The 25,675-nt window shown below is 39.0% G+C and overlaps 1 protein-coding gene across 3 annotated transcripts in view; it reads left to right on the top strand.

Moving 5' to 3' along the window:
* Positions 1–24,123, top strand: part of BICD1 (BICD cargo adaptor 1) — a 182,125-nt gene extending 158,002 nt beyond the window's left edge. The window contains exons 8-11 of one of the 3 annotated variants that reach the window (XM_026090973.1): positions 525–715; positions 17,099–17,107; positions 17,247–17,322; positions 24,036–24,123. In XM_026090973.1, the coding sequence (XP_025946758.1) occupies positions 525–715; positions 17,099–17,107; positions 17,247–17,322; positions 24,036–24,123 (364 nt within the window). Of the gene's footprint in view, positions 1–524; positions 716–17,098; positions 17,108–17,236; positions 17,323–24,035 lie in introns of all 3 variants that reach the window. The other 2 variants (XM_026090974.1, XM_026090975.1) reach the window with 2 other exon arrangements.
* The last annotated feature ends 1,552 nt before the right edge of the window (positions 24,124–25,675 follow it).

Below are 25,675 nucleotides of genomic sequence, written 5' to 3'. Positions count from 1 at the left end.
GTGCAAAAAAAATATGGATGTGTTCACTCAGATCAATTTTTCTGCATATGGACAAACAACTTTTTGAAGGGGGATGGCTGCCATTCAGAACATAATGCAAATATTTTGCTGTTCAAGCAGTGAGTTCTCATCTTGTCTTGTGACTGTCCTGCCAAAGCTCTATAGCTGGGGGGATCTCCGTGGTTCTGATGACTTCTCTGCTAGGGAAGTCCTAGATAATCATTCCCTTTTCCTGTATGTTCTAGTCACAATGCAAAAGATAAGAGAACAACCCGGGAGCCTTATATATGTCGACTCCAGGATGCTGAGGTATAAGTCAACCTCATCTCCTCCTCCCCTAATATGAACGAGAATTTCCTAGGCAGGCAAGGTGTCCTGCTGTGGAAATGACAAGGGGTGGCAACACTGGTTGGTTTTTACGTGTTAAGCAAATTAACATGATATTGTCATACATGAGGCTTTGAAAGGTAATTAAAGTAAAACTCTTTTGTTTCCATATGTATTTTTCTTGGATCTCCTGCAAGACTATTCTCACCTTCCCTTTGTGATCAGAGCCATCCCAGGACTTCAGGGACCTACCTACAGAAATTATTAAGAGCCCCCCCTCATCCCGCCTCCACAGAATCATATCTTCTGAGGGGCCCCCCTTCCATGAGTGAATTCATCCATGGGCACCGTCTCAGCAAGGAAAAAAGGTTAACTGTGGCCACACCAGGTAAACATTTTTTCCTTGGGTGCATGTGGTGCTGAGTGGTTAGCAGAGCAGGGGACCCTTCCCACACTGCACATGCAATCTAATTTGGGCACCTTATTGTGACATGAAAAGCAAAATGTCGTCTCCTGTGACACACGTGGCAGGAGCTGACATTGTGCCAGCAGTGATCCAAACTGGTTCCAGATGCAGTGGGGAAAGTCCATCCATGGAGTAGGTGGGTGCAGCTCCCACTGCCATCCAGAAAGGCTGCACCCCTGTGCCCCAGGCAGTACTTGGTGTGGTGGTTGTGTTGGTAGTCCCTACTGAAAACAAATCTAACGTAACAGAGGAGTCGGATGTGTGAGGACCGATGACAGAACAGCTAGCAATATGCACAAACCTGTGATAACCATCTCCTGCTCACACTTGAGTATTCAGTCAGTGTTTTCTGAAGTGTAATATTAAGCTCATGATAGGTTGGGCTTAAATAAGTTGAGTCATGACGTTCGTCTTGTCAGGAAGTTTTTGTTCTTCGTTTCCTGCCAAACTGTAGTATCTGCCTAGAACAATGCGTAAAAAGGAAATGCAAACTGAAATGCCATTTCAAAGGTGGTATCATCTTTCTTTTCCTGACAGACAAGCTAATATATTTTTTTTTTCCTTAGGGGAAAAAACTGTAGGGGATGATCTGTTTTTGAGCAGAACTTTTATCTTTTGCATGTGCACACTCTTGTCTGGTGGTAATTTTTTTCATTCTTTGTTTTGAAATTTGTTATACACAAAAGGCATAAGTAGAAACTGTAGAAGTTAAACCCCAGAAAGCRGTTTCTGCTGAAGTAAATGTCCATTCTGGAAAATTGAGTAATACCCCATAATATGTTACATCTCAGTTAGTGCCAGCAATATCACAGCAGCTTTGAGTAATGCCATGCAAGTAACACCTACACAGATGAAGAAATGACAGACAAATGTAGAACTGCAGAGAGCCTCAACAAGACATTCTCGTTAGGAAAACTGCAGTCAGAAAACCAAATGGCGGCTCCTGGGGGAAAAAAAAAGAGGTGGGGGAAGCAAAGACTTTAAAATTTATAAAACAAATGATAATCGTCTTTTAGCAATTCCTTTCTGTTCTTCTGGCAACACTCTAAAATATGCAGGTAATTCCCCCTTGACTTCAGAAGAAGCCTCTGTGAGCAGTTATGGCAATATTTTTTTGTGATTTGGAGAAGGCAGAATTGTGCTAAGAAATGGAAGACCACGTGCTCTACCCTATAGACAAGGATCCGTTCCCTAAACATTGGCGGTGTCTCTTGTCTTCTTTCCTCTTCATCCTATGACAGAATGAAGATCATTTTCTTTCTGATGGACACTTAACATGCCCAAACATGGCAATCTTCCCATGTACAATTTACAAAACTCTTCTAATTGTAATTTTACTTCTAATGTACAATTCATAAGAGAGTGTCAGGCCTAAGAGAATCAATTTTTAATCTAAGGACTTGCTCACCTTTGTGTGAAGAACCTTGACTGTGTATTGTATCTGCAGATTGACGGTTAGGAAGAAGTCATGATTTAAAAAAGAAGAGTGCTTATAACAAATAGGTAAACACAAATTTACTGCATTGCAAAATTGTTAGTACTAATGATAAAATAATATAATCTTTGAATGTGGAACTCTTTGACTGCTGACAGTGTCTTCATGCATTAAATTATTTTTCACTATTTTCATGGACCACTATGATGTGTCATGAAATACCACAGGTTCATGGACAACAGACTGAGAAGCATTGATATAGACTCTGATCTTTTACATTAACAGAGGCCAAAGGATGAAGCAGCCTGAAAAGTAGAATCATCCAGAAAAAATTTATCCAGCGTCTCACCCAACGCTTTAGGTACACCTCTACATATTCAAAGTACAAGGGTCTGAAGACAGTGTTACTGATTTATGTTTTAATTTTCCTTATGAATCTAAAACGGTCCCAGCTTTCTGAATGCAGTTTATCAGAATTTTTATGCCTTCAYATGTCCTTAGTCTCAAACAGGCAACCTGTGACACTGACAGGTTCAAACAAATGATTTTTTCAGCGCTCAGGCTCCAGTATTAGTGGGAGTTCATGTTAGAATCAGGTTGAGGATGAGGCAGGGAGTTGTTCAACGTTAGTCTCACTGTACTTAGCAGTTTCTGGAAGATTTCATATTACTGTTAACAGATCAAATGAATGATGCACCAAGTAGGATTTTTTGCCATCTGTCTAACTGTCTTTTTCTGAAAGCAAGGAACAGCGATGGATGTTATTCTACTGTTTTTGTAGGGAATTTTTAAAAGCCTAGTATGAGAAAGAGTGTCTTTCCCCTGATGATTTGCAGAGTCAAGCAAATAATCAAGACATGTAGCAACCACCACCTACTTCTTCATCATATAGGCTGCAAAAGAACAGTGTCCAAAATCTAACACTACAGAGCAAAGGACAACTTGATTTGAAGCTGTGTCTTCAGTATTGGAGGAAGAATGATGCAAGCCTAAATTAAATGCCTTCAGATTTTTTGAAGTCCTGAAAAATTCCCCATCATGTGAAAACTTCACCCATGCAATGTGTGGACTTCCCTATCATTTCATTAGCTCCTAGCATTGGGAGGCTGCGAGGCAGTAGGCCAGCTCTGCCTGTCTTCTCGTTGCACTTTCTTCTAGATTTCCTGCTTGGAAGAAGCAGCTGCCCTGGCCCCAGCTTTGACTGCTACTGGCTCCCTGGTAGATGGAAAACTGGGATTGCTGTTCACTGCTTTCTTCAGAGGAGGATCCCAGCATGAAAGCTTACTAGTGAGGGCCAGCTGAATTAAAGACCACTCAAGAAAGAGATTGCTCTTTCTTACTTGGTTTTCTCTTGACTGCCACTCAAATCACCATGTGTGTCCCTTTGACATCAAGCTGCGGCAGTATGACTTTCTAATTGAACTAATGGCTTCTAGTTGCTGTGGCTAGAAATACCACTCAGTCCATTTCCAAAGTGTCTTGTTTCATTTTCCCCAGGTAATAGTATGCATTTAGCTTTGCTGTGGTATTGCTGTACACTAAGCTGGAATGGCAATTTATGGATGGTGTTTAGGCCTATGATTTTACTCCTTCCTGTTTCTCCTTTCCTTTTGTTATTAATGCATATTTTTACACTTATTTTTACATTTATTCTTCTGATAGAACCAGCCAATATATGCGCAGCACACTTTCAGCCCTCTTTTGCATGTGGCTGTTTTCTTAAATATGTGAAGAAGTCAGGGTGTATAGAAAGCGTGAGGCTGAACTGGACAGCTGCACAGTGTGTAACACTGTATTAGAAGTGACCTTTCCTTTGCCATTGCATTTGAATTCCTTCCAGAGTTTCATATACAGGACCTGAAAATGAAGTGACCAGATGCTTCTTAATATACCACAGTCCCAAATACGAAATATGTTTCTCTTGACTTCTTCAAGGAAAGAACAAGACAGAAAAAGTCTACCGTAGATGACCTGATTCTATCTCCTGTCCACTATGTTAGCATGGAAATTCTCAATGTTGGATTTAAAGTGCCCTAATTCTAGCTTAAAATTAACTCAAATAAGATCCTTGTGTGGGTGATGCAGCTGAAGTAAGAGGCTCTTGAGACAGAGGATCATGCCTGCAATGTTCACCCTTAAACAGGTGGCTAAAGAGTCAACCACAATTAGCCTTATGTTCTCTCCTTGGTTGACATGACACCCAAACAAAATGTTGTAGGTACTTCTTTTCTGTGTTGTTTTCATTTGTGTATACCACAGGGCACTTTCCAGTGTTTAAAATCCCATTCAAGAAAACTCTTTGAATAGTAAAATATTTCCTATTTCTTGAGAAAAGCAATTGCTTAAATCATAATGAATAATCCCTTTCCTTCTAGAGAATTCTGTACAGTCATATTTTACTTTATTAAAAAAGAAAGAGGGAAGTAGCCATAAAAAGTGACATATTTCTCTCAAATTCAAAGCCTAGCTGAGGTCAAATTTTTAGTTGACATAACCCAGGCCTGCTCCACTAGTTTTGATAGAGCTAGGCTGGTTGTGTAGCTTTTGGATTTTATTGTTCTCCACTGTTACAAGACCTTTTCATAAAGTGATGCCTCTAAAACTTGTGAAAATAAAAACCACTGCAAAATTAGGTAGTTGGAGGGAGTTGCTCATTTCTGAAAGCACATTAAACCTGAAAGTTTGCTTGCTTTTCAGGTGTCTTTCAAGGTTGATTTACAGAATGGCATTTAATTCTCACAAGAAGAGACTAATGTGGAAGATAAAGACAGCATAAGGAAAGCCATTTAATAATACAGCAACTGCTTAAGCACTAAGCTCACCACCTATGCATACATAATTAAGAGTATATACTATATACTCTTAATATAAAATCATCCAAGATTGATTTCTGCAATAGCTCTATGCTTATATGCAAATCAAATTTGAATCACAGTTTGATACAAACAAAATTGTATTTTTTTAGGAAAGGTCTACAGAACTAGTTTTTTGTTTTGTTCATTCACTTGCATTCTTACCATAAAAATTAACTCTATTTGCAGAAATTCTGTCTTGAAAGAAATTCCTATAGAGAGTTCCTAAGAGAGTCTCTGAGATAGCATCTGTAGGTAGAAATTAATTCCTTAAGCTGATAGGGAAAATGATAACAAAAAAACTCAATCACCAAACATGAAGGCCCTGACAAGTCTTCCAGTTAATGCTTTAAGTTAGGACTCAAGAGAACTTACTTCACAGTAATTTGCTAATTGCCCTTTAAATTGGAAGAGGTGTCACCTGTGAAGGCTAACTTAGCTGGGAATGCATTGATCTGTTTGATATAGCTCAATCACAGTTTAATGCTACATGGAGCAAGAGGGTCTGCTGAGTAGGGTGCTCCTTAGTGTCAAGGGGGGTTGATTGAAGAGCCTTTGGTGTGAGCTGTGAGGTGCTTAGTCACCTCCAGCACAAGGCACAAGTGATGAGCAATATGTACTGCTGCTGTTCTCATTTCGTTGTTCTGGGTTTTGCCCTTTTTGCACAAAAGGGCATTGTTTAGGGTAGGATTTTTCAGAAATATTGTATAGAATGTCTTTCTCCTTGTAATTGAAAGCTCATGTGTGTTTTTCCTTAAAATTATGCTAAATCAAAAGTGTTCTGTGTGGCCTTACCCCGTGAGACAAGATTCTTGGCTTCCGCTCCTGCTTCTTCAYGTTGTTGAGGTAGTGGGAAGATACAGGAAAGCATCTTCAGAGGGAACCCTATGGATAGGAAGTCTTGGTAGGAGGTGAGCTGGCTTTGTCCTTGTGCATGAAGGGGCTGGGAAAATGACTGAGGGAGGCCTGGGCTGACGCTGTCTGCACTGGAGCCTGTTCCCAGAGATGAGCCTGTGCACATTRGAGAGGTAGGGGAAAGCATTTTTGATAGCGAATTTGTGTCTTCTTTCATTGTGTGATGAATAGGTTTTATGCTGAAGGTCTGTAGATGTGCACATTTTTTGTTTGTTTAGGAGTATTTTGCCAAAAATGGTCCCAGCTTTGCTTTTGAACTTTAATGCCAATGTCACAAAGCTCCTTGCAGATTTCTAAATCCTGCTACTGTAAACATTATTTCAGTACCTAAACCTTGCTTTTTTATGTGCAACTCCTCTTGCTTTTGAAACAGCAGGCTATTAGAAATCTGAAAGCTGAAGGAAGCGCAGCTTCTTTTAAAAATAATCATGGGGTAAGGCCTTTGAGGAAAATTATCAGCTCAGACCTATATTTTGCAGAGAGGGTGCTTTGTAGATCTTTATCATCACCTGGGTCATCCAGCCTCTATTACTGTAATGCTTCAGTCATCTATTGGAATGAATTTAATAGCAGATGTGAACAGTTTTTAGCATTTCTTACTTCTTCTTTGTTAAGAAATATTGCAGATTGATGAAACAGAAAATTACTATGACTAGGAATTGATAATTCTTTCCATGATGATTTCATGTTAACAAATAATTTTATTCTGTGATTCAGGATTCCAGTTCATTTACAATATGGATTTATCTGTACATTAAAGGAAACAGTTTGAAACTGCTTGAAAAGCAGGGCAGGTGGTTAACTCAGTCACCACTGCTAAATAATATATATGTGCAGCCATATAATTTTTAACAAGCCTTAAGCACAGGCCAGACTGTCAGTCTGCTCTGATTGTTCAGGTGGATAAGTTTGACTTGCTTCATCCAAGCAATGCAAAGCAGTTAGAGCGTGAAAGATTTTCAAGCCTGTTATTAAAAAAAAAAAAAAAAAAAAAAAGCTTTATTTTGATAATTCTATATATTTCTAATATATAGGGAGAACAAATTCACTGCCTGAATGCAAATTGCCGCTTGCCTATTAGAGAACCATGGATTTTTTTTTTTTTGAGTCCTCAGCTATGAATATATTGTATGTTTGTCTATGGAGAATGTTCTTGTGTTTATGGTAAACCTATATGTGGAAGTTGTCTTTGAGTTTGTATAACCAGGCAGGTTACTGGCAATTACAAGACGTGTACAGTATTGACGCAATTTGTCTTGTACTGCTCATGAAAATTGGGTTTTATTGTGTTTTTAGCAGAGTTTTTAAAATCGGGTGTTTTAACTGAATGTGGCGCTCTTCTCAAAAATAGTAATTCAGTCATTATTAATTTTTGTGTTCGCTTTTTGTTCTGCATAGTTCTGTTTTCTGTGGGTTTTGTAACATGCCATATCTGTGTATATAAATGTTCATTGTTTAATGAGTGATATTAATGCATATATACGGATATGTGTATATATCTTCCTGCCCTTGGGGCCATTTCCTGCATCTGATATGCTCATTTAACTAAGCTTAATGAGCATTACATATTTACGCCATTTCAAGCATGGAACATTGTCCTTGTGGAGGCCGTTTTGAATCTGAAGAACAGTATCCTTGCCAAGGACATTAGTTGGCTGTAACTGATCCAGAAGTCAGCTGGCTAAATGTACTTTTACCTCTTGGTGCCACTGTGAATAGGACCTTTTCACTCTGTGCTTTTCCTCTCTTACATTTAGTTTTCCAGTTACCGCAGATGAGACCAAAAACATACATTTCATGCTGATCAGTATAATTTGGCTCCTACAATATAATTTAGCTATTATGACATGAATTCACTGCAGTGCTACAGGGTTCATTTAATTTCTACTTGTATTTTTCATTGTGTAAAGAAAACAGTTCCARAATAAAACTTGTTTCTAATGGCAGCCCCAAACCATTTATTTAAATGTTACTTTTTAAAAAAAGATTGCAGTGAGATCCATGCCTTACTGTTGGATATATTCATCAAAAGGTTATTGACATTTTTTTCCTGCATATCCAAGCTATTACCTCATTGTTGGATGGAATGGCAAAAAGTACCATCATTTTTTTGAATTTCTCTAGTAAAATCTATTAGACTTCTGGTTGTTTCTAACTAAATAGATATGCAGGTGACACATAACGTATTTAGGTTGTGTTACCAGATATTTACTGCAGTCTATTAAACTTTGGGCTTTGGAATCCACTGTTTTCAATTAACTGAAACAGCTATTTAAATCCTTTTAAAATGTTGATAGCAAATGTTTTTTGTCTTTATCTTCTTTTATGACAAGGTTTAATGTGGTTTCGTGACTTACTGATTTTTACCATCAAATATACAGGGATATTCAATACCGTGCTTCTCATCTCATAAAATAGGCAAAGCAGAAGTGAGTCCCTCTTTAAATTAGGCATGCTGATATTTTAGCTCTGTAATAGAGCAGTTCCTTGGGATGTTGTGATCTATGGAGTAAGCTCACCAGCAATTCTTTAATCAAGACTAGTATCCCTAATTGTAAGTATCTCTCTGTCTGCACTTTGTAGGGCTGTGAAATGTTATAGTGGTACCTTATGGTGGTTGTTCCAAAGCCTACTAAAGTACCGTTCCCTCTGACTTCAGGTTTTGGATCAGGCCCTTCTTTACCCTAGAAGTAGTGCAAGTATTTTTGATTTGGCCATGTTTGTGGCCCAAAATGCATCTAATGTGTATCCTAGACGTTTATGTTTCCTTCAAAGTTGAATMATCAGAAAGACAAAAGTATGATGATTTCTATGTTTATAAGACCTTTCTTTTTCTCCTTTGAAATGTTTAAAATGTGTTTCTTTTAATGAATAAGTACTTTGTGAATCATCAGACCTTTCTAAGTGTGCTTTTTGTGAAATGTATAATGAAAGAAAGGAACTGAATACATATATATTCTGCTTCTACCCATTCCCATTTCTGCTATTTTACTAACCCATTGTTTAGCTTCTAAGTAGATTTAATGAGGAATTATTTAAAGCATTCACAGAAACCATTTGAGAAAATAACATAAACACATCATGATATAAAAAGTGTGAAAAAACCTACAGACCTGGCAAGAAATCTCCATGTTCTTAGTCTGTAATGGAATAAAAAATGCATTTCACTAGTTTTGTTAATGACTAGGAAAAAATCTTTTTTTGTCCTTAATATGAGCTACAGCGAAGGACAAGGTTGACATATAGCATTGCTGCAATACTTTGAGCTATCAGTCACATTATCACTGGAGCACAGGGACTGATGGGGGAGACAGCCCCTTAGGTTGAGGGTAATTCAGGTATAAAAAGAATGTAAAAATCAAGTCAATTAAAATAAGCAAAAAGCAGTCTTGTGCCCCACTGTGGGGCAGTAGGTTAAAAAGGGATAAAAGTCAGGGGAGGGGACATAAAAATGACTTAGTGACACAGACTTGAAAGTCTGTGAGAAAACACTAGGGATGATGCACTAGTGATTTTTGTGGAAGTATATCACTCACAGTGCTTCTGTGGGCAAGACTTTATGAGCATAGTACAAAGAAGGTGGTACAGTTAGAAGTGAGGCTTTTCATACCAAAAGAAAAAGAGGGAGAAGTTTGTTAGAGGAAAAAAAAGATCAGCTAGTCCCTTTCATGCTTTGCTTTTCTTCTTGGGTTATGTTCATTTCCAGGTCTGGCTTTCCAGCTGCACCCAGTTCTGCGAGCTCATGACCTAGCCCATGTTGTTTGAGGTCAAGCCTTTGGCCCAGCCCCTGTTCCCCAGTTATGGGCTATTCACTCTGTTTTCCCTTGAGTGCCTTTCTATTTACTTCACCTTCCCGACCTCCTCCTGTAGTCTGGAGGTTTGCCCCCTGGGAAGGCTCTGCCCCTATCTGGGGTGCTCCTGCAGCCTTTTCCCTCCCTTTCCTGCCTGCTTCGGTTTCTGTTCCCTGGCTTGACACACAGTGCCAGTCTGCCCCCACTCCTCAGACTCTCCTTGTGCACAGTGACTGTTCAAAACTCATCTCGGAAAATAATTCAGCTCTGCAGGGAAGATGATGTAGCCCCCACTGCATGAATGCCAATTTATTTCTGCTCAAAGGAGGTGGTGCGCTCCACACCTCAGGATAGGGGTGGCTGGGGATGGTCATGTACTTGCTAACTACTCCTGCCCGTCTGCAGCATGTGTCAGATCAGGAAATGAACTTCTGAGTACTGTTGAGAGATAATCTTTTACCTCTTTCATAGTGAGGGGAAAAGGGACATGTGCATGTATTTAGCAGAGGTCATTATTTATCCATATCCACTAGGTACCTGTCACACAACATCCTCTTGGTACTGTGGAACAGAAGGACCTGGTGTTCTCCTTCTCCTAAGATCAGCAGATCTCCTTTGTAACACTGGAGACTCACCTGCTTAAATGCTAAGAGGGAGATAAAAACTCTGTACTGTTACCCTTGTAGAGATGAAGTAGTTCACTATAACATAGCAAGAAGTCTGATGTGTGCTGGGAAGGAACCAAATCGGTGACCTATTAAAACATGCCTGTGAGTGTTGTGTGTCAGGCAGTGCATGAAGTCATTAGTGGTGCTCCATGAGTTGTTTTGTGGAAATCAGGTAGGACAGACAGCATTTCTCTAAATGCTTTAAGATATAGAAATTAAATACTCTAGCTGTTCCAATAAGTTTGATCACCTGCTCTTGCTCCTGAGAAGCAGTTAACACTGTTCTCTATTATATTTATTCTGAGATTGTGTACCCTGTAGGCATTTGGGCAATATTGAGAATTTCCACATGCTGTTTTCCTTAACACAGAAAATGAGTAAATGTGCATTATTTTTAAACCTCAGCTATGATATGTAGTGAAGAACCTGGATGAGAGCAGGTGCAGATATGCCTGGAAGCAGGCTGAGCTACGCTACAGAGGTAACCAAATAGTTTTATGCTGTCTGGGCATCCTGTAGAAGCAAGGTGTACAGTTCTGTGAGATTTAAATAAAAAAAAAAAAAAAAAGTCCTTTCACTCCCTTGTTCTTGGGCCCTGTAGCAGTTCTGGCATAGGTTGATTCCAGTCTGCAAGAGACCCTTCACAGTCTTTATTTTTTTTCGAAATAAATAATGGCATATGCTAAACTTCCTAAAATATAATGTTTCAAATCRTTTACCTATAAGACCACCACACAATGATGGAATACTGAGAGGCTGGACTATTGGAAAGCTGGAGTATTGAGAAATGAGTCATCTGCAAGGACCTGTTGTGGCTGTCAGGCCAAGCATTCAGGCTAAAAATGTGAGGTTTTTATGTGCTTAACTAGCTGGTTAGCCTCTTCCTGAAGGTAAACCACTGACAGGAGGAAGAGGCCTGTGTCAGAAGTTTGGGAGTGTTAGGAACAGTTGGACTTTCCTGAGCAGTCTCTGGAGAAAAAAAAAAAGGGAGAACATGCGGAGGTGACTGGAGATCGGAGATACATCCTCCCGTTAACCTATTGCTTATTGATGCAATATGTAGATATTGCTGATTCCTTCAGCTGTGTGTGCAAATGGGAGTTCGGCAGCACACTCGCATCTCTTAACCTTTATTCTTCAAATAATTTTTTAGAAGACTAAAATATGTGCCATGAAATAAATCCTTCCCCCTGCTCGCTCCTGAAACAACTGCAACCTGAGATAATCTAATGGACCAAATTTCCAAATTTCTCTGAACAGCAAATTTAAGATATGTTTTACCTGGATATTTGCAAGACTTGACACAGAAATTTCACAATAAGTCAGCTTTACCATTGAATATGCCAAAAGCGTAGATAGACAAATTTATCAAACAAGTTTCAATCAACTCTCCATTATTCGCTTAATGGGAGCAGAGTTAAAGCCCAGACAGCTAGGAAAGCCCAGAGACACTGAGTACTGAAAAATGCCTGTGCAGGAGCTAATTGGCACCTGGCTAAGGTGGTGTTGGTTGGTTGGGGGGGTTTTTTGTTTTTTTGTTTTTTGCTCCCTGAGTGCTAGCCGGACCAGAGCGATGGGGCTGGCTCTCACGGAGCAATGGCACTGTACCATGCTACCCTCATGCTGTTGGCTTTGCTGCCAGGACAACCAGAGTCAGTCCTGCTCCAAGAGGAGGACACAACCAGTGCGGTGACTCCACTATATTCGCTCCTTGCAGAAACACAGAGCTGCACCCACTTTGCATTTGAGAGACTTGCTAGCTGGGGCTGTGCATGTGCAGAAGTCACTGTGTTATTTCCAGACCCAAACTGACCCTGGAGGCAGGAGCAGGGAGAGACTTTTCTAATCTTTGACCTGTACCATTGTTCATGCCTTTATTCGAAGGCAAACCACAGCTCTCCTCTCACCAGCTACTGTCTGTGATAACCGTTAACCACTTTAAGTTCCTCTTAGCCTTGAAGAAGTTCAAAGTTTTTCTGGCATCCCATAGAAAAACAGAGATAAACGATGATAAATTAAACCAGCTAGTCAAATAACAGCATAAAGATTTTTTCACAAAGTATGAAGACAATATATGTAGCAAAGATGAATTATTTTTTTCCTGGACATAAAAAATTCAAAGACTCTTCTCAGCCTGTTAGACTACAATTTAAAGGCATCTCTTAAAAAAAACCTCTCTCATCTCAGCAAAGTGGGCAAGTGTTTAATGCCACCTGTCCTGTTCTTCTTGACATATCATGTGTGTCTTTTGAGTTTGACAGTTTTCCTCATTTTCCAATGTTTTAGTAGTGAGAATTGATTGATCGTCTTTATAGGACTTGCAGAGTGCGATGCAACATGTTTCTGCGCAACCAGAAGACTACTGATTTGTTTTTTGCCCAATACCTTTGAATCATCCTGTTAGCCATTCATTCTTTCCCATTAAATGTTTGTTGTTTTTGCTTTGACATCTCAAGGAAGCAAACAATATATTACCATGTAAATGGAGACAGCTTCTCTTTTCAAGTAAATTGTCAATAACGTCTTCATAGGGCATGTTATCAAATTCCCCAGACTTTATTCAGCAAATTCAATTGACACTGGGTAGCATGACACAAAGTGTGATTGCTGTAGATACTCTAAAACTTTTAGCTAGGAAGGAAGGCCTTTCTGTCAGCCTGGGGTATTCAGTGGGATACTGAGGAAAGTTTGGTTTAAAAGACTTGGACAAAGTCTCAATCTTGAATTTTGCCATAAGCATTTCTTGAGAGCTTTTTTTATCAAGAACCAATTTTCGCAATATTTATTTCACATCAGTGATGCCAAATATGTAACAATCCCTGTAAAAAATCATGTTTGATTGGTTTGTTGCTTGACTTTCAATTTTACCCTTTCAGATAAGAGAGAAAAAGCTCTGTATTGACCAGTTATAACTAGACACAGTTAAAAGTGTGTTATATGTTAATTACTCATTGAGAGCGTCCCCACTAGTTTGTCTTGGGATCCTTACTACTCTTGGACTTTGACAGCAGTAAGTAGAGAGTAGAAGTTTAAGTGCCAAAACATACTGAAACATTCCAGTGCATTATGCTGGGTCCAGAGCAGGTGGGACTAAAAATGCTTGTACATAGGATTTTCACCAGGGACATTGCTGATGTCAGCAGAAGGCATGCCCATCTCTCTGACACTAGCAACCCAGTTAAGCAAGGCTGTGCTGATGGGAGTCGCCCAGCTCATAGACTGGAGGGCAGAGCACACCTTGTGACACTAGGGAAATACATTGTTCTGGGGGCTGAGCGAAAGGGAGGAACAGGAAAAGCTGGGTGGTTTTCTTGGTGTGTGTGTGTGGGGGGGGGGTTGTTTTGTTTTTGTAAGAGGTTTGCTTTCAGCAAAAAGTTTATAGTAGTGCATTCAGTCCTTGTGTAAACAACAGATGTAGCTTCACCGAGTTTGATATTTTTAATGGTCTTACATTAGGAGCTGATTAACCGAATTAGGACTGGGCACGAARTGCCAAAGGAAAATTGGCACAGGCTAATCTGTGAGAGAGGAAATCTCTGAGCCCTTTACATCTCTGTCGCTAGCAAGTGGCTAAAGTGGAAAGAACTGAATAATCTGGGCAGGCCCAATGTGCAGTATGAGTTATGCACCTAAAGCTCCGAAGGATGCTTCGCTGAGCAGTTTTTGTGGGTTACTGCTGCATGACTTGGCACAGCTTCAAGTGCTGCTGAGTTCAGTGAAACCTGGAATATGACCCTTCTGTGCAGAATAGCTCCTCTTTGCACTTTGTGCTTGCAGTGGTCACTGAATTTCATGTCTCTGTTGTAGGTTCACAGAATCATGAAAGTGTTCTTCAGAGATAGCTACCATGTCCCCTGCCCCACAGTAGTTTATTTCCTCACAGCAACTGGAGATGAGAGAAATAAGATAGTCTGTTTAATAACTTTATGAACCATTTTGTTGATGTTCGTCTGCACAAACATACATGAAGTTACAGTCTGTATCTGTTACCCAAGCGTCTTCTACACAAATGACAAACTGTCCTTTCATTCATAGCTTGACTGACACTCCCTCAGAGTTGAAAAATATTGGGAACAGGCCTCTTCCAGTGTAATCACTTTTTTTTTTCTTTCTAATACAAGAGAGCGTGTCTTTCCTTCCTTGTCTTCATGGTATGTGACATTGACCACAGACTCAGAAAAGACATCTTTGAAACTTTTGACCTTCAACAGAATGTTTCAGAAAGAAACAACCATTTACTTGATAGAGGCAGGGATTCCTTAGCAGAACAGAAGGACCGAATGCAGTTTTCCAGTTTTCACCTTTGAACACAATATAAGAAGTCATTTTATGACTGTCACATCATTAGAGAAGATGGGAACAAGTCCTTCAAACTTTAGAAGGATTAAATATAAAAGGAATAAATCTAGCTCTGGCACACTGCCTGAATATGAGTAGAACTGAGCCTCTCTGAATCTGCAATGTATATGTTTAAGTCATATGCATTGTGCTTAGCTCTTCCTAGCGTAATCCTCAAGAACTTCACTCCTGGAGGATGTAGGAGGAAAATTCAGCCATTTTAAGTCATGTGGATCACTAGCTTTCATACTGATGTAACTCACTCTGAGCCAGATTGTGTGTATTGCTGATGCTAAGTAGTACTGTTTCATTTGAAGTCCAAGGAATTTGCTCACATTGAAGAGTCATTATTCAGGTTGCATAATGCTTGCAGAATCTGGCTCCCTATTCATGCACTCTGCTGAATCTAGCAGATGAGGAGGTATCATAAAATGTTTGCAGGATGGCTGAGATATTAGAATAGGATCATAAATCAAATGTTTGCATTTTTTCTGGCAAAGCCTGTCTGAACAATTTCTTCTACATTTATGAAACCTGTCCAAACCTCTTCATCACGCAGACTTCTGTCTTCCTTTTCTCACTGACTGCCTTCTATAAGCTGTCAGGGACAACTTTGCTTTGGATTGCTGCAAACTAGTTTATTTAGAATAAGAAATTTAAAAAAAAATTATTATTTTTTTTAACGTTAAGTTCCCTTCTGCAGTTAGCTGGCTCTGTCTGTCCCCCTCAGGCACCTTTTCTTTTAATTGAGCTTTTTGCTGAAGTGATAGACTTCTCTATTTGTGGCTCAGATATGTTGTAAACTCTTGCATTCCTCTGCTGAAAGATGTAGTAAGGACAAGAGTGACCATCCTGGGATATGAAAGAATGGCAGTGTCCTTCCTTATTCCATTTCTGCCTCCTGACACAATGGTGTAAGCTCAAACTGTGTGTGTGTATATATATATATATTTTTTTTATGATGTAGATACCTGTGCACTTGGAAATAGGTCCAAAATCATCGCCTACTGGCTGAGGCAGGAAGTAGTAAGCGATTTGGGTGCACTTGCTTCCACCCACAGGAGGTCAGCATAGATCTTCCTAGGAAGTAGCATTCTGGGCCTGTCTGAAAAGGAAACACCATAATACTGGATATGACATTCAGTGTTGCTAGGAAGGTGTGTTGCTCTGCGTTGTACCTGATGTCATCTCAAAAATCTTTACAGCACATTATTACAGGTTCCTTCACTTGAATTATGCAAAGAATAGAAGTGAATTTTGAAAGGCAAACATATTTGAAAGAGAAAAGATGATTACTGGTGTTGAGCTTCAAGTAGCAGCTAGTTTAAAAAAAAATTAAAAAAAATCAAATTATCAAATTGTCTCCTAGTCCGTGAGGTCTAGTGAACTCATTTTTAAGATTCATGGGAAAGTAACTTCTTTCCCCTGAAGAGTAAGGTTGAGAATCAGGGTGTAGCAGTCAGAGAGGTCGCTAGCTCTGCAAACGCGGCTGGAGTCAAAAAGTAATCTCCACCTGATTTCCAGATAGTTAGAATTTCACCCACAGACTTTAATGTCCTAAAGGACCCTGAAAACCGTGCTGTCTGACAGGCTGAATCCTGCAGGCCATGGAAAGTATAGATAATTGCTATCATGAAGGGCCAGACTGATGTGGGGGAAGTTAGGCAAATGTTGAGATCTGGAAATCTGACTAGAACCTAGTGAGCTAGGAGGCAGGGTTGTGTCTTGTTCAGCTACTTTTCTGAAGTCCCCCAAATAATACTGAGTTTAAAACTGTTTTTATATTTGAAATGTCACAGTAAACACATAGCAACAAAGGATCACTTGGCTTTACTTTTATTAAATTGGGAACTAGAATACAGCTTTGCAAGTGATTTGTGTGGAAACTGCTTTGGCAGAGAATTGATAAAATAGTCTAGACAAAACAGTAAAAACCAGCTGCATCAATTCCCCCCTTCTTTTTCTATACAAAATAATCTCACAGGCACTAGTTAGAAGATGTAAACTTCTTGCAAGCTTTTCCTCAAAGACCATAATGAGATGACATCTGTAATTGTAAGATATAAGATCTCTGGAGAAATTTTGAGTAGCTTTGTTGACACTTTTTATATTAGGTGTAAGCAAAACAGTTTCATTCCTCACCTGCAGAAGAATGATGGGTACAAAAGTTAAATCCAGATTCTGAATATGACCCGTTATTGCTGTCAGTTTAAACAAAACATTTGCCAGTGTTTAGGGAAGACAAAAATGTCTTCACTGCTACTTGCAGAAAGAAAAAAGCCAACAACTATTGTTACTACTATCAGGAAAAAAAGGTGTTTCTGTCAAATAAGGAACCAAGCAAACATTCCTCACTAAATCTCTCCATCAGATGCATAGCCTGTGTATTACTGTTACTAACCCCTTGCTCTGTAATCTCTCTGTATATATGTCTAATTTATCAGTTTCTTGTAGATTGTCAGCAGCCTGCTGCCTCCATACCGCCACACGGCTCACAACTAGCCAGGGGGCCAGATTGCCAGACTGTCAGGTAAACTTAACTAACTCTTTTTTCTTTGCACATAGCTGCATGTTATAGCAAGTCTGCAACTCCCCTTGCCTTCCTTTTAGAAAAGTTCTTCCCATCTGTACGAGTCTTCACAAACAGCCACCTTTTAACAGCTTGAGGAGCAGTGATAATTTCTGCAGTGACAGTATAGACATGGATCACAAAATTCATGCAYTTATATCTATGTAAAAATATAGACAAGAATGCAAAATTGAATCTTGCAACCCTCACTTGGTCTTTTTATGCAGACGCTTTCTCAACGATGTCAAAATAGTAGTGATTTTATTTTCTTGCTAGATAAATTTACTTAAGTGGGGGGCTTTTGATTTTAGGGCTAGGTGCAGGCTCTCTTTTTGTAAGATAGTATTTTAAAGGCACTGGTGAGATTTTAGCAGGCAGAGAGCTCTCCTGCTGCTGGCAACTCTGTCCCACCACAGTGGGTTCTTAGCCTTGTTGTTAAAAGTAAACTGCTGGTGTCCTTGCTCATGGGCAGTGCAAAGGCCAAATCAGGCTTCCCAGACAGTTGAGTAAATCAAAGTACACAAAAAAACAAGCTAAGCAAAAAGACTTCACAGTACTTTTTTTAATCAGTTCACTGTATGTTCTGTGCATATATTCATCTATGACCATACCCTCTCATTTGAAATAGCTTATATTATTTTTAGCTTGATGTATAGTGACCGAGTTGCTCTAAAGCCCTACATATAATGAAGATATTCCCCCTCACCTCCCCAGTGGTAAACTTACGGCTTATGGAAGTCTGCAATAAGCAYGCTGGGGAATGGTCGTGGTACGGCTTTCAGGCTGCAGGTCAAGCACTGCTGGCCATGAATTCTGCTAGGTCACAGGGCAGTCTCTCAGTGACCTTGAGACAGCCCCTTAATTTGTGCCTCTCTTTTATTGCCTGTAAAGTGGAAGTATTATTAACTTCTTTACTACATACAGGTATTACAAATATTTAATAATATTTGTAATAAAAAGTTGGTGAAAGTTCTTTATAAGCAATAAGTACCACTTACCAGTTTGGRGTATTATAGCACAATGAAAGAAGTTACTAGTTCCATTTAAAATCCCTATAAAGCATTTTCTGCTATATCTTAGATATGATGAAAATTTGATAATATCATTAGACAGGTGCTTTGAGTATATGGAGATTTAATATCTACAAATCTTATTTTAAATCCATTTCATTTAGCATCACAAAAACAAAGCCTATTCGAGTGCTCCTTCCAGAGCAGCTCTCCTTGTAGGGAAAATGCTATTTTACCTTCCCACTCTGAATACTAACAACCAGTTGCTCCTGCAATTTTGGAGATTCTTGTCAGAATGGAAGACCTAGCTAATTTACCACTGCTACATATTTGTCTGTAAGCATTACTTTGTTCAGCAAACAAACCCACAGAAAGGGGTAGGTTCCAAAGGGAAGCTTCAGGATTTTCTGATTTGTCCCTGAATTCTTCCTTTGTTAGAGAGATATCATTAGCTACAACCAGAACTGGGAGTCATGTTCAAGAAGCATTTCTTGCCACATTTCCAAACCAAAAGAATGGCATATAGGAAATAGTAATGATAATTAAAATTATGGTTCAATACTTTAGAAATTCAGATCAGTCATCCTATGCACAATATGTACTGTATACTTAGCTTAACTATTGACCTTTAAATGGCTATCAGTATCACTACCTTGATACTCTTCTGGTTAAGTGAAAACACACACTGCTTTTGATGTATTATCTACGATGCCTTGCTTGTGTCAGCCACATAGCTGCATAGCCTCATAAAGCAGTGAAGCATAACAACAGATTTAATAGGAGTCAGCATGATGGCATGAGTTTGTGAGTGCTTTAAATCAAGTAATTGAAATCTGGAGTGAAAACTAAAGGCATTTAAAGAACCACTTAGATTTAACTGAGGTTCAGATTTACCAAATCTGGGAGAGGAGGAAGACAGGAGATTGTAATGCCCTTCTGTCTCTTCTGATTGTCCCTACTGGTATAATGCACACGTTCTCAGTTGTGTTATGATGCCAAATGAGGCAGATTAAAGCCATGCCCAGCCCTAAAGTCACCCATTTTAAGAGAGAGGTATGTTTGTTTTTTTAAGTCTCTATTATCACTCTTGCAGTAATGTGACCTCTCAGTGGTGTTTCACTGAGGATCAAACAACAGCATGCTAAGACTTGTAATTCACACAAATATTTTCTGTCCTGTGGTGTGTCTAATCATGCTCAGACTAGATTTATATGCTGGACCATTACACAAATAAATTCACTTTGTACTCTATATGTATCACGTATAGAGAGTTTTTCCTAATCTGTTATCTATACCAAACTTTAAATGGGACTTGTGTATCTCCATGGATTATCTGGTAATTGTGAAAGTGCAGTGGTTCCAGTGTGTAAGTTTTGGTGAACCACACTGGTTAAGCTAAGAAGAGATTCAAGCCAATCAAATCCCAATGCTGATGCTAGAGAAACATCTAGTCAACTTATTTCAGTCTTTTCACTTGTGTCTGCATGTTTAAATTAGAATTTGATCTGGGGATTCTATGAGAGCTTTTCTTAAGAGATTTTCTAAGTAAATTTTTCTAATGTGACATTGCATGAAAATCTCACTGTGCCTTCCATGCATCACCTCAATTTCTAGTTCCAAGATCATGTGGCAAGCAACCAAATGTAGGCCTATCCAGAAAATTACTGGGTAATGTTGTCATGTTCCACTCCCCCCCCCCCCAATCACTTGTAGTTTCTTGTTCAATGTGTTATATTGGACAAGACTAAAATATTAACCATAATCCAAAATTAAAAAGCACGTGTCTTTGGGCTGTATTCAGGCTTCTATTGAATCCAGTGAAAACCTCATGTTCATTATCAGAAGTCAAAAGGTAGTTGCAAGTTAACTATAAAAAAAAATACCAATACTGTAGATAAAATGAATGTTCATCATTTCATAAGAAATAGTGCTTTTATTTATATAAAAAGGAAATAAAGTAAAAATAAGATAAAATATTACTGCATGCAAAATGGCTCCATTCTGAAAATATCACTGATTTGTTTATATTTCCCTATGCTGAGTGGTTATAGCTACAATCTATGCTAGACAATATTGCATGTGAATGACATCTTTAAGAAAGAAAAGAGCACTTACTAACACTGAAAGGCTTTGCATGGTTCTGTCCAACTGATTTTAAAAATATGTGTTTGCATTTTGAGTGCTGGGGGCGAGGGGGGGGGGAACGGCTTAAAAACAGACAATAGTACTAACACAGAAATTACATGGACCTCATTCATCAACTGAACGAATAGGTTCCCCAAATGATACCAGCCATTAAACAAAGGTTTACAAAATTTTTGTTAAAACCAAATGCTTTAAGAGCGGCATGTATTCTATGTGTGGACTGTAACAGTATTCTCACTTATTCCCAGTTAATAGTCAACAGTTTCAGGTTCCTCCTTGTCTTTCTGTTGTTTCGTGTTCTTGCTCCACCTGCCACCCCCTACGACCTGCAGCCTTCGGTATGCCTGATAGCTGAACTCCAGGACCTGCTGCCACCATCACCTGTACGGCCATACAAAGCACACACACTGCATGCCGTGTGTCACTTGCTGATTCTGCCTGATGAATGATGTATTTTCTGTTCTTATACTGCTATAGCAATCTGTACTACTGAACTGGATATATTGTTTTTCTGGAGAGAGGATGGTATAACGATGGAGTGTTAGGGAAAATACTCCATGGAGTCAAACCCACTAGGACTGCAAGTGATGGGTGTATATATATGTTGCTGCAAAGGTGCCTGTACTGATAACCTTGTGATTTTATTTTTTCTTCTCTTCCTAATGCCCCTAATGTTTATTATTGGTTGAAAAGGGAATGGTGAGACCAAATTTTATATTTATTCTGTCATGTAGAAGTGTGCTTGTATTTCAAAGTGAGAAGCAATGCAGAATTACTGAGAAAACGAATGTGATAAGCGGAGTGTTTCCTAATCTCAGCATATTCTGGGACAGTTTGTATTACATTATCTTCAGTCAGCACTGATTTTTGTACTGAAGGTGATGCCAGAACTTTAATAGGGGTGGGCGTATATGTATACAGGTGAATCTTATCTTTCAAAGAGGCCCTGTTTCAGGCCATTCCTGCACATAATTAGTCCTAATGATGGCCATTTCCTCACCAGTCCTCTCACCCAAAGCATGAACATCTTGTGTTGTTTATTTTTAAAGTTAGGATGGAAGCCCCAAAAGGCAAATATATTTCTGCTAATGAGCAAGGAAAATGTATGTCAAGTTTTCCATTCCTTTCCGATAATCACAGAAGCCCTCGAAAGAAGAGATGGGGGAGCAAGGAGGGGAAAGGCAGCCTTTGTAGGGTAACATGAGCACCACCTTTTTCATCTTCCCCAAATGCCACATTAAAGTTGCGATTTGCTTTTATTTCTCTTAAGGACTTAAGAAATCTAGCGCTTCTCCTAAGTCTATCTTGAAAATGTAAGAGGTGCCAAAGTCTGGAGCTGGCTCTTGATGGGTGGATAAGTTTTAGAGTAAACTAAAATCTTTAGGTCCCTCTCCAGTGACTCCTGACATACTCTTTTGAGTGCTGTAGGCAAAGATCTCATTCAGATCCTACTTTAGGTGCTGTATCTGCATCTGTATGTTGTGTAATAGAGCAGAACAAAAGGAGGGTTACAACCACAGAAAGAAATACCAGGAGAAGACACGTTTGGTGTCCTCTCAGGATTTTTGTTTAAAGCAGTCCAACTACTAAGCTTCAAAAAAACATTTTGGGTTAAATATTTATATCTAGGTGCTTAGATTTAGTCTTAACACCTATATGTAGGTGTTCTAAATCTGTATAGAAACTGAGGAGTCATAGTCCTAAAAAGCACTAAATACTTTGTGACYGACCTACTCAGAGAGCTGAGCATAAAGCAAAACTTGAGGTGCAGAACACCTACAACCCACACTGACCAGGCATTTTGCAGTCAGCCAGCTACTCTTTAGGAGCATAAATGTGAAACAAAGTCTAACTTAAGGCGTGCAAGTTCATGATCTTCAAATAAGTCAGAGGTGCAAGGACTCTTAACTCCTGCTGAATTGTAATACCTATCTATTTGTGGTCATGATCTCTTAAGCTCCTCTGATTTGAAAGCATGGATATCCTTGTCTAATTTCTTAACAGTGATGGTACACACTTGTTTCTGTCTTCAAATAAATGCAATGTCATTTCTTTGTTTTCCTAATTTTAAATGCTGTATGTGTAACTACAGACATTTGCAGTACCTCTGGCATTTCCAATTGCAGATTTTCAAATACCTCTGGCATTTCAAATTGATTCATTTCCAGGAATAGACTAATTGCTTTCCTTTCAACATTCCCATAGTCTGTATGGGAGAGATAATATGTAACAGCATGGTTTCTAAAGGAAGGAAAATGGAAAAAGCAAGTTTTCTTGAGGACAGGAACATAAATGATTGTGCTTCATCATATATACACTGCTGAGCTTGGAATAACTCCAAGACTGTAAAATATATGAGACATTAAGAAAATAAAAACTTTTCCCAGACACATTTAAGTACTGCAGTTGTTTATAAATTGTGTTTACTTGTATTCTGTTTCGACATTTTGGTTTGCTGCATGCTTTCCTTGAAAGATTAGTGGCTGTCACTCAGCTCGACACCAGCTCTATGAGCTGAAATTCAACCTTGTAAAAGTGAGCAGCCCAAGGCTGAGGAATCATAGGGGGGATGAGCTTAAGCTGGGCCTGCATTGCATATTGCAATGTAGTGTGGATAACTGAGCTAGCTTTAAATGAGCAAACCAAAGTGAAGTTTTCTAGGAGGAGCATCCTGGAGCTCTGCACCAAGAAGTGAGGTGTGCTTATGGCAGCCGGCCCTTATCTTTGTGCTGCCACAGCTAGGCTGCTATTCGTACCAGACCTAGCCTGCTGAAAGCTGGTTCCGACCTCTCTGTATTACATGATGGTATGCACCACCTATAAATGCATATATGCATGTTTAGAGGTTTAAGGGGTGAATGCTGTTTTCAGAACAATTGTTTATGGAAAAACAATCAAACAATATTACGGAACTGAAGAGGATTCAAGGAGCACATTGAAAAAACTAGGAACCTTTGGAAGTGGTGAATTACAAGATGTATAATGGTTGTGTTGCCTGCTGAGGAAGTTTGCCCTGTATTTATATGGACATACTAGTTGATAGATTGCATTCAGTAAGAGACCATGTTTTCACAAAGTGATGAAACCTGATTTCCAGACTGGCACTTTTCTTCATTTAGAACAATTAATTGGTTGCATATATAAAATCTTTAACACTCACATTAAAAATGGCACCTGTACTTTGCCCTTTAAATTCACTCTCTGATTTTGCATGTGCATTCATTTCTCCATTCTTCATCAGGGCATGCAAACGGCAGTTGTATACATGAATTGGCAAGCAGGATATCTGCAGCATTTCGTGTATATGTCCAGGTGTCACTGAACGCTTGTGCACTGAGAATTTTCCTTATGTATACTATGTATGTAAACTATATGCATACTATGCATCTGAGGATGCAGATTTAGAGATGAGGTTTCATCACCTTTTGGAGTTTATTTCCATCCCTGTACTGTTTATGTGCACATGAAAAGTTTGTTGTGTTTTTTAAGCCCTTTTTCTCTTTTCTTTTTAATTTTCAGTCCTAATGCTCTTCCAGAAGAGCAGCCACATTCCAGCTCTCAGTGTGCCCCTCTCAACTGTCTCTCTAAGCCTCCTCCTTACCCCTAATCTTCATATGCAGCGTAAGAGAAAATGCAAACAGAGCGGAGTTGATGCAACAAGGGGTCGGGTTGTTCCCAGCGAGCCGGCAGACAATCCTGTCTTGTTGCTGCGTTGACAAGCCTGGATTCAAATCCACTGTTCTGGCAACGGAGGGAAGGTTGAGAAGAAGAACACAAAGCACAGAGCCCAACCTATCAAGAAGACTTTTTATGGTTCCTCTGATTGTATCCAAACTTTGCTATCACAATTACAGTGTAGTGAAATTTAAAATCCCGACAAAATGTTCCTCCCAGCTGCTTGGCTTTACCTCTGGAATACTGAGAGACTTAAGCCAATATTTAAAAAAGTATGTTACAAAAATCCTACCCTCCCATCCTGTAAGTTCAGCCATAGGAACCAGTTCAAATTTCCTTTTGTCATTAAGGGTGTGGTATTTATTTCTTACTTTATTTGCATCATAATTTTGCGTTTATGAAATACAGTCTTTTTTGAGAGTTGTATTTAATTCATTTTATTTTTTAAAAAACAAGCAGAAATAGCTTAAGTGAAGAATGACTGAGTTTAATATTAAAAAGAGAGGCTTGTTGCATTGGCCAGCATATGGCCAATTTGTATTGCACAAAAATGTTGGAAATGGGTTGAATTGAAAAGTTAACAATGACTGTGTATTTTGCTGCTGCACTGATATTGTTTATGCACTTATTTTCTAATTCTTATTACGCTAGCTTCTGGTTTTGTTGTAGCTCTTCACTGAAAGATAATTATTAAGCCTAAGAAGGAGATGGAAGGATGGTGTATTGATTTGTTTTCAACTGTTTGCTTGCATCGTAATTATATTTTTGCATTTCAGACAAGTAGATGAATTGGTGCTGTTTTTTGGAGTTACTTTCTATTTGGTATCTGAGAAAGAATATCTAAAACAAGTTAAATGTTGTGTGCTAATTAAAAACATTCTTTCCTCCTGCTCCCATATTCAGGATACTAGCTCGAGGCCTTACCGTGAAAGGCTAGCGTGAATGGCGATGTTGTGTGCATTTTGCGTGAAGTATTCTGTGGTAAAATAACTCCTGCAGGTGAGGTTAACGGTGTGGATCGACGTTAGTAGGATTTTACTGTAGTACATTTTTTCCTTGCCAAAAATTGACAGATACAGAACCTTAGCTCATGTCAGTTTATGACAAATACTCAGGTGATCTACGCTACACAGATTCTATTGCAACAGTGCACAGTGTTCCTAGTTAAAGATTCTTTCCTGCAAAAGCTGAATAAATCTTTTTTTTTTTAAATAGTGAATTTCAGAACAAAATCAAGGAACGCAGAATTTATTTTGCACAATACCTGACAGCAAGGCAAGTGGCTAAGCAAGATGTAATGTTTTAGCATCTATGGGCTTCCCATCTGGTTATCAAATAGAAAAGAAGTCCTCAGTACTGCCCACTTGTTGGTAATTAGCAGACTCCTTGCTCTTTGTCAGGTGGCCTTAATTTCTTTACAGATGAAAGGCTTAGGTTTTTCCACATCACTCTGTTCCTTCTCTGCAGCGTAAGTATGATCTACA

The sequence above is a fragment of the Apteryx rowi genome, unplaced genomic scaffold (assembly GCF_003343035.1).
Source record: "Apteryx rowi isolate R43461 unplaced genomic scaffold, aptRow1 scaffold_888, whole genome shotgun sequence".
Lineage (NCBI taxonomy): Eukaryota > Metazoa > Chordata > Aves > Apterygiformes > Apterygidae > Apteryx > Apteryx rowi.
Note: the sequence above shows the minus strand (reverse complement) of the source record. Positions and strands in the feature narration are given on the sequence as shown.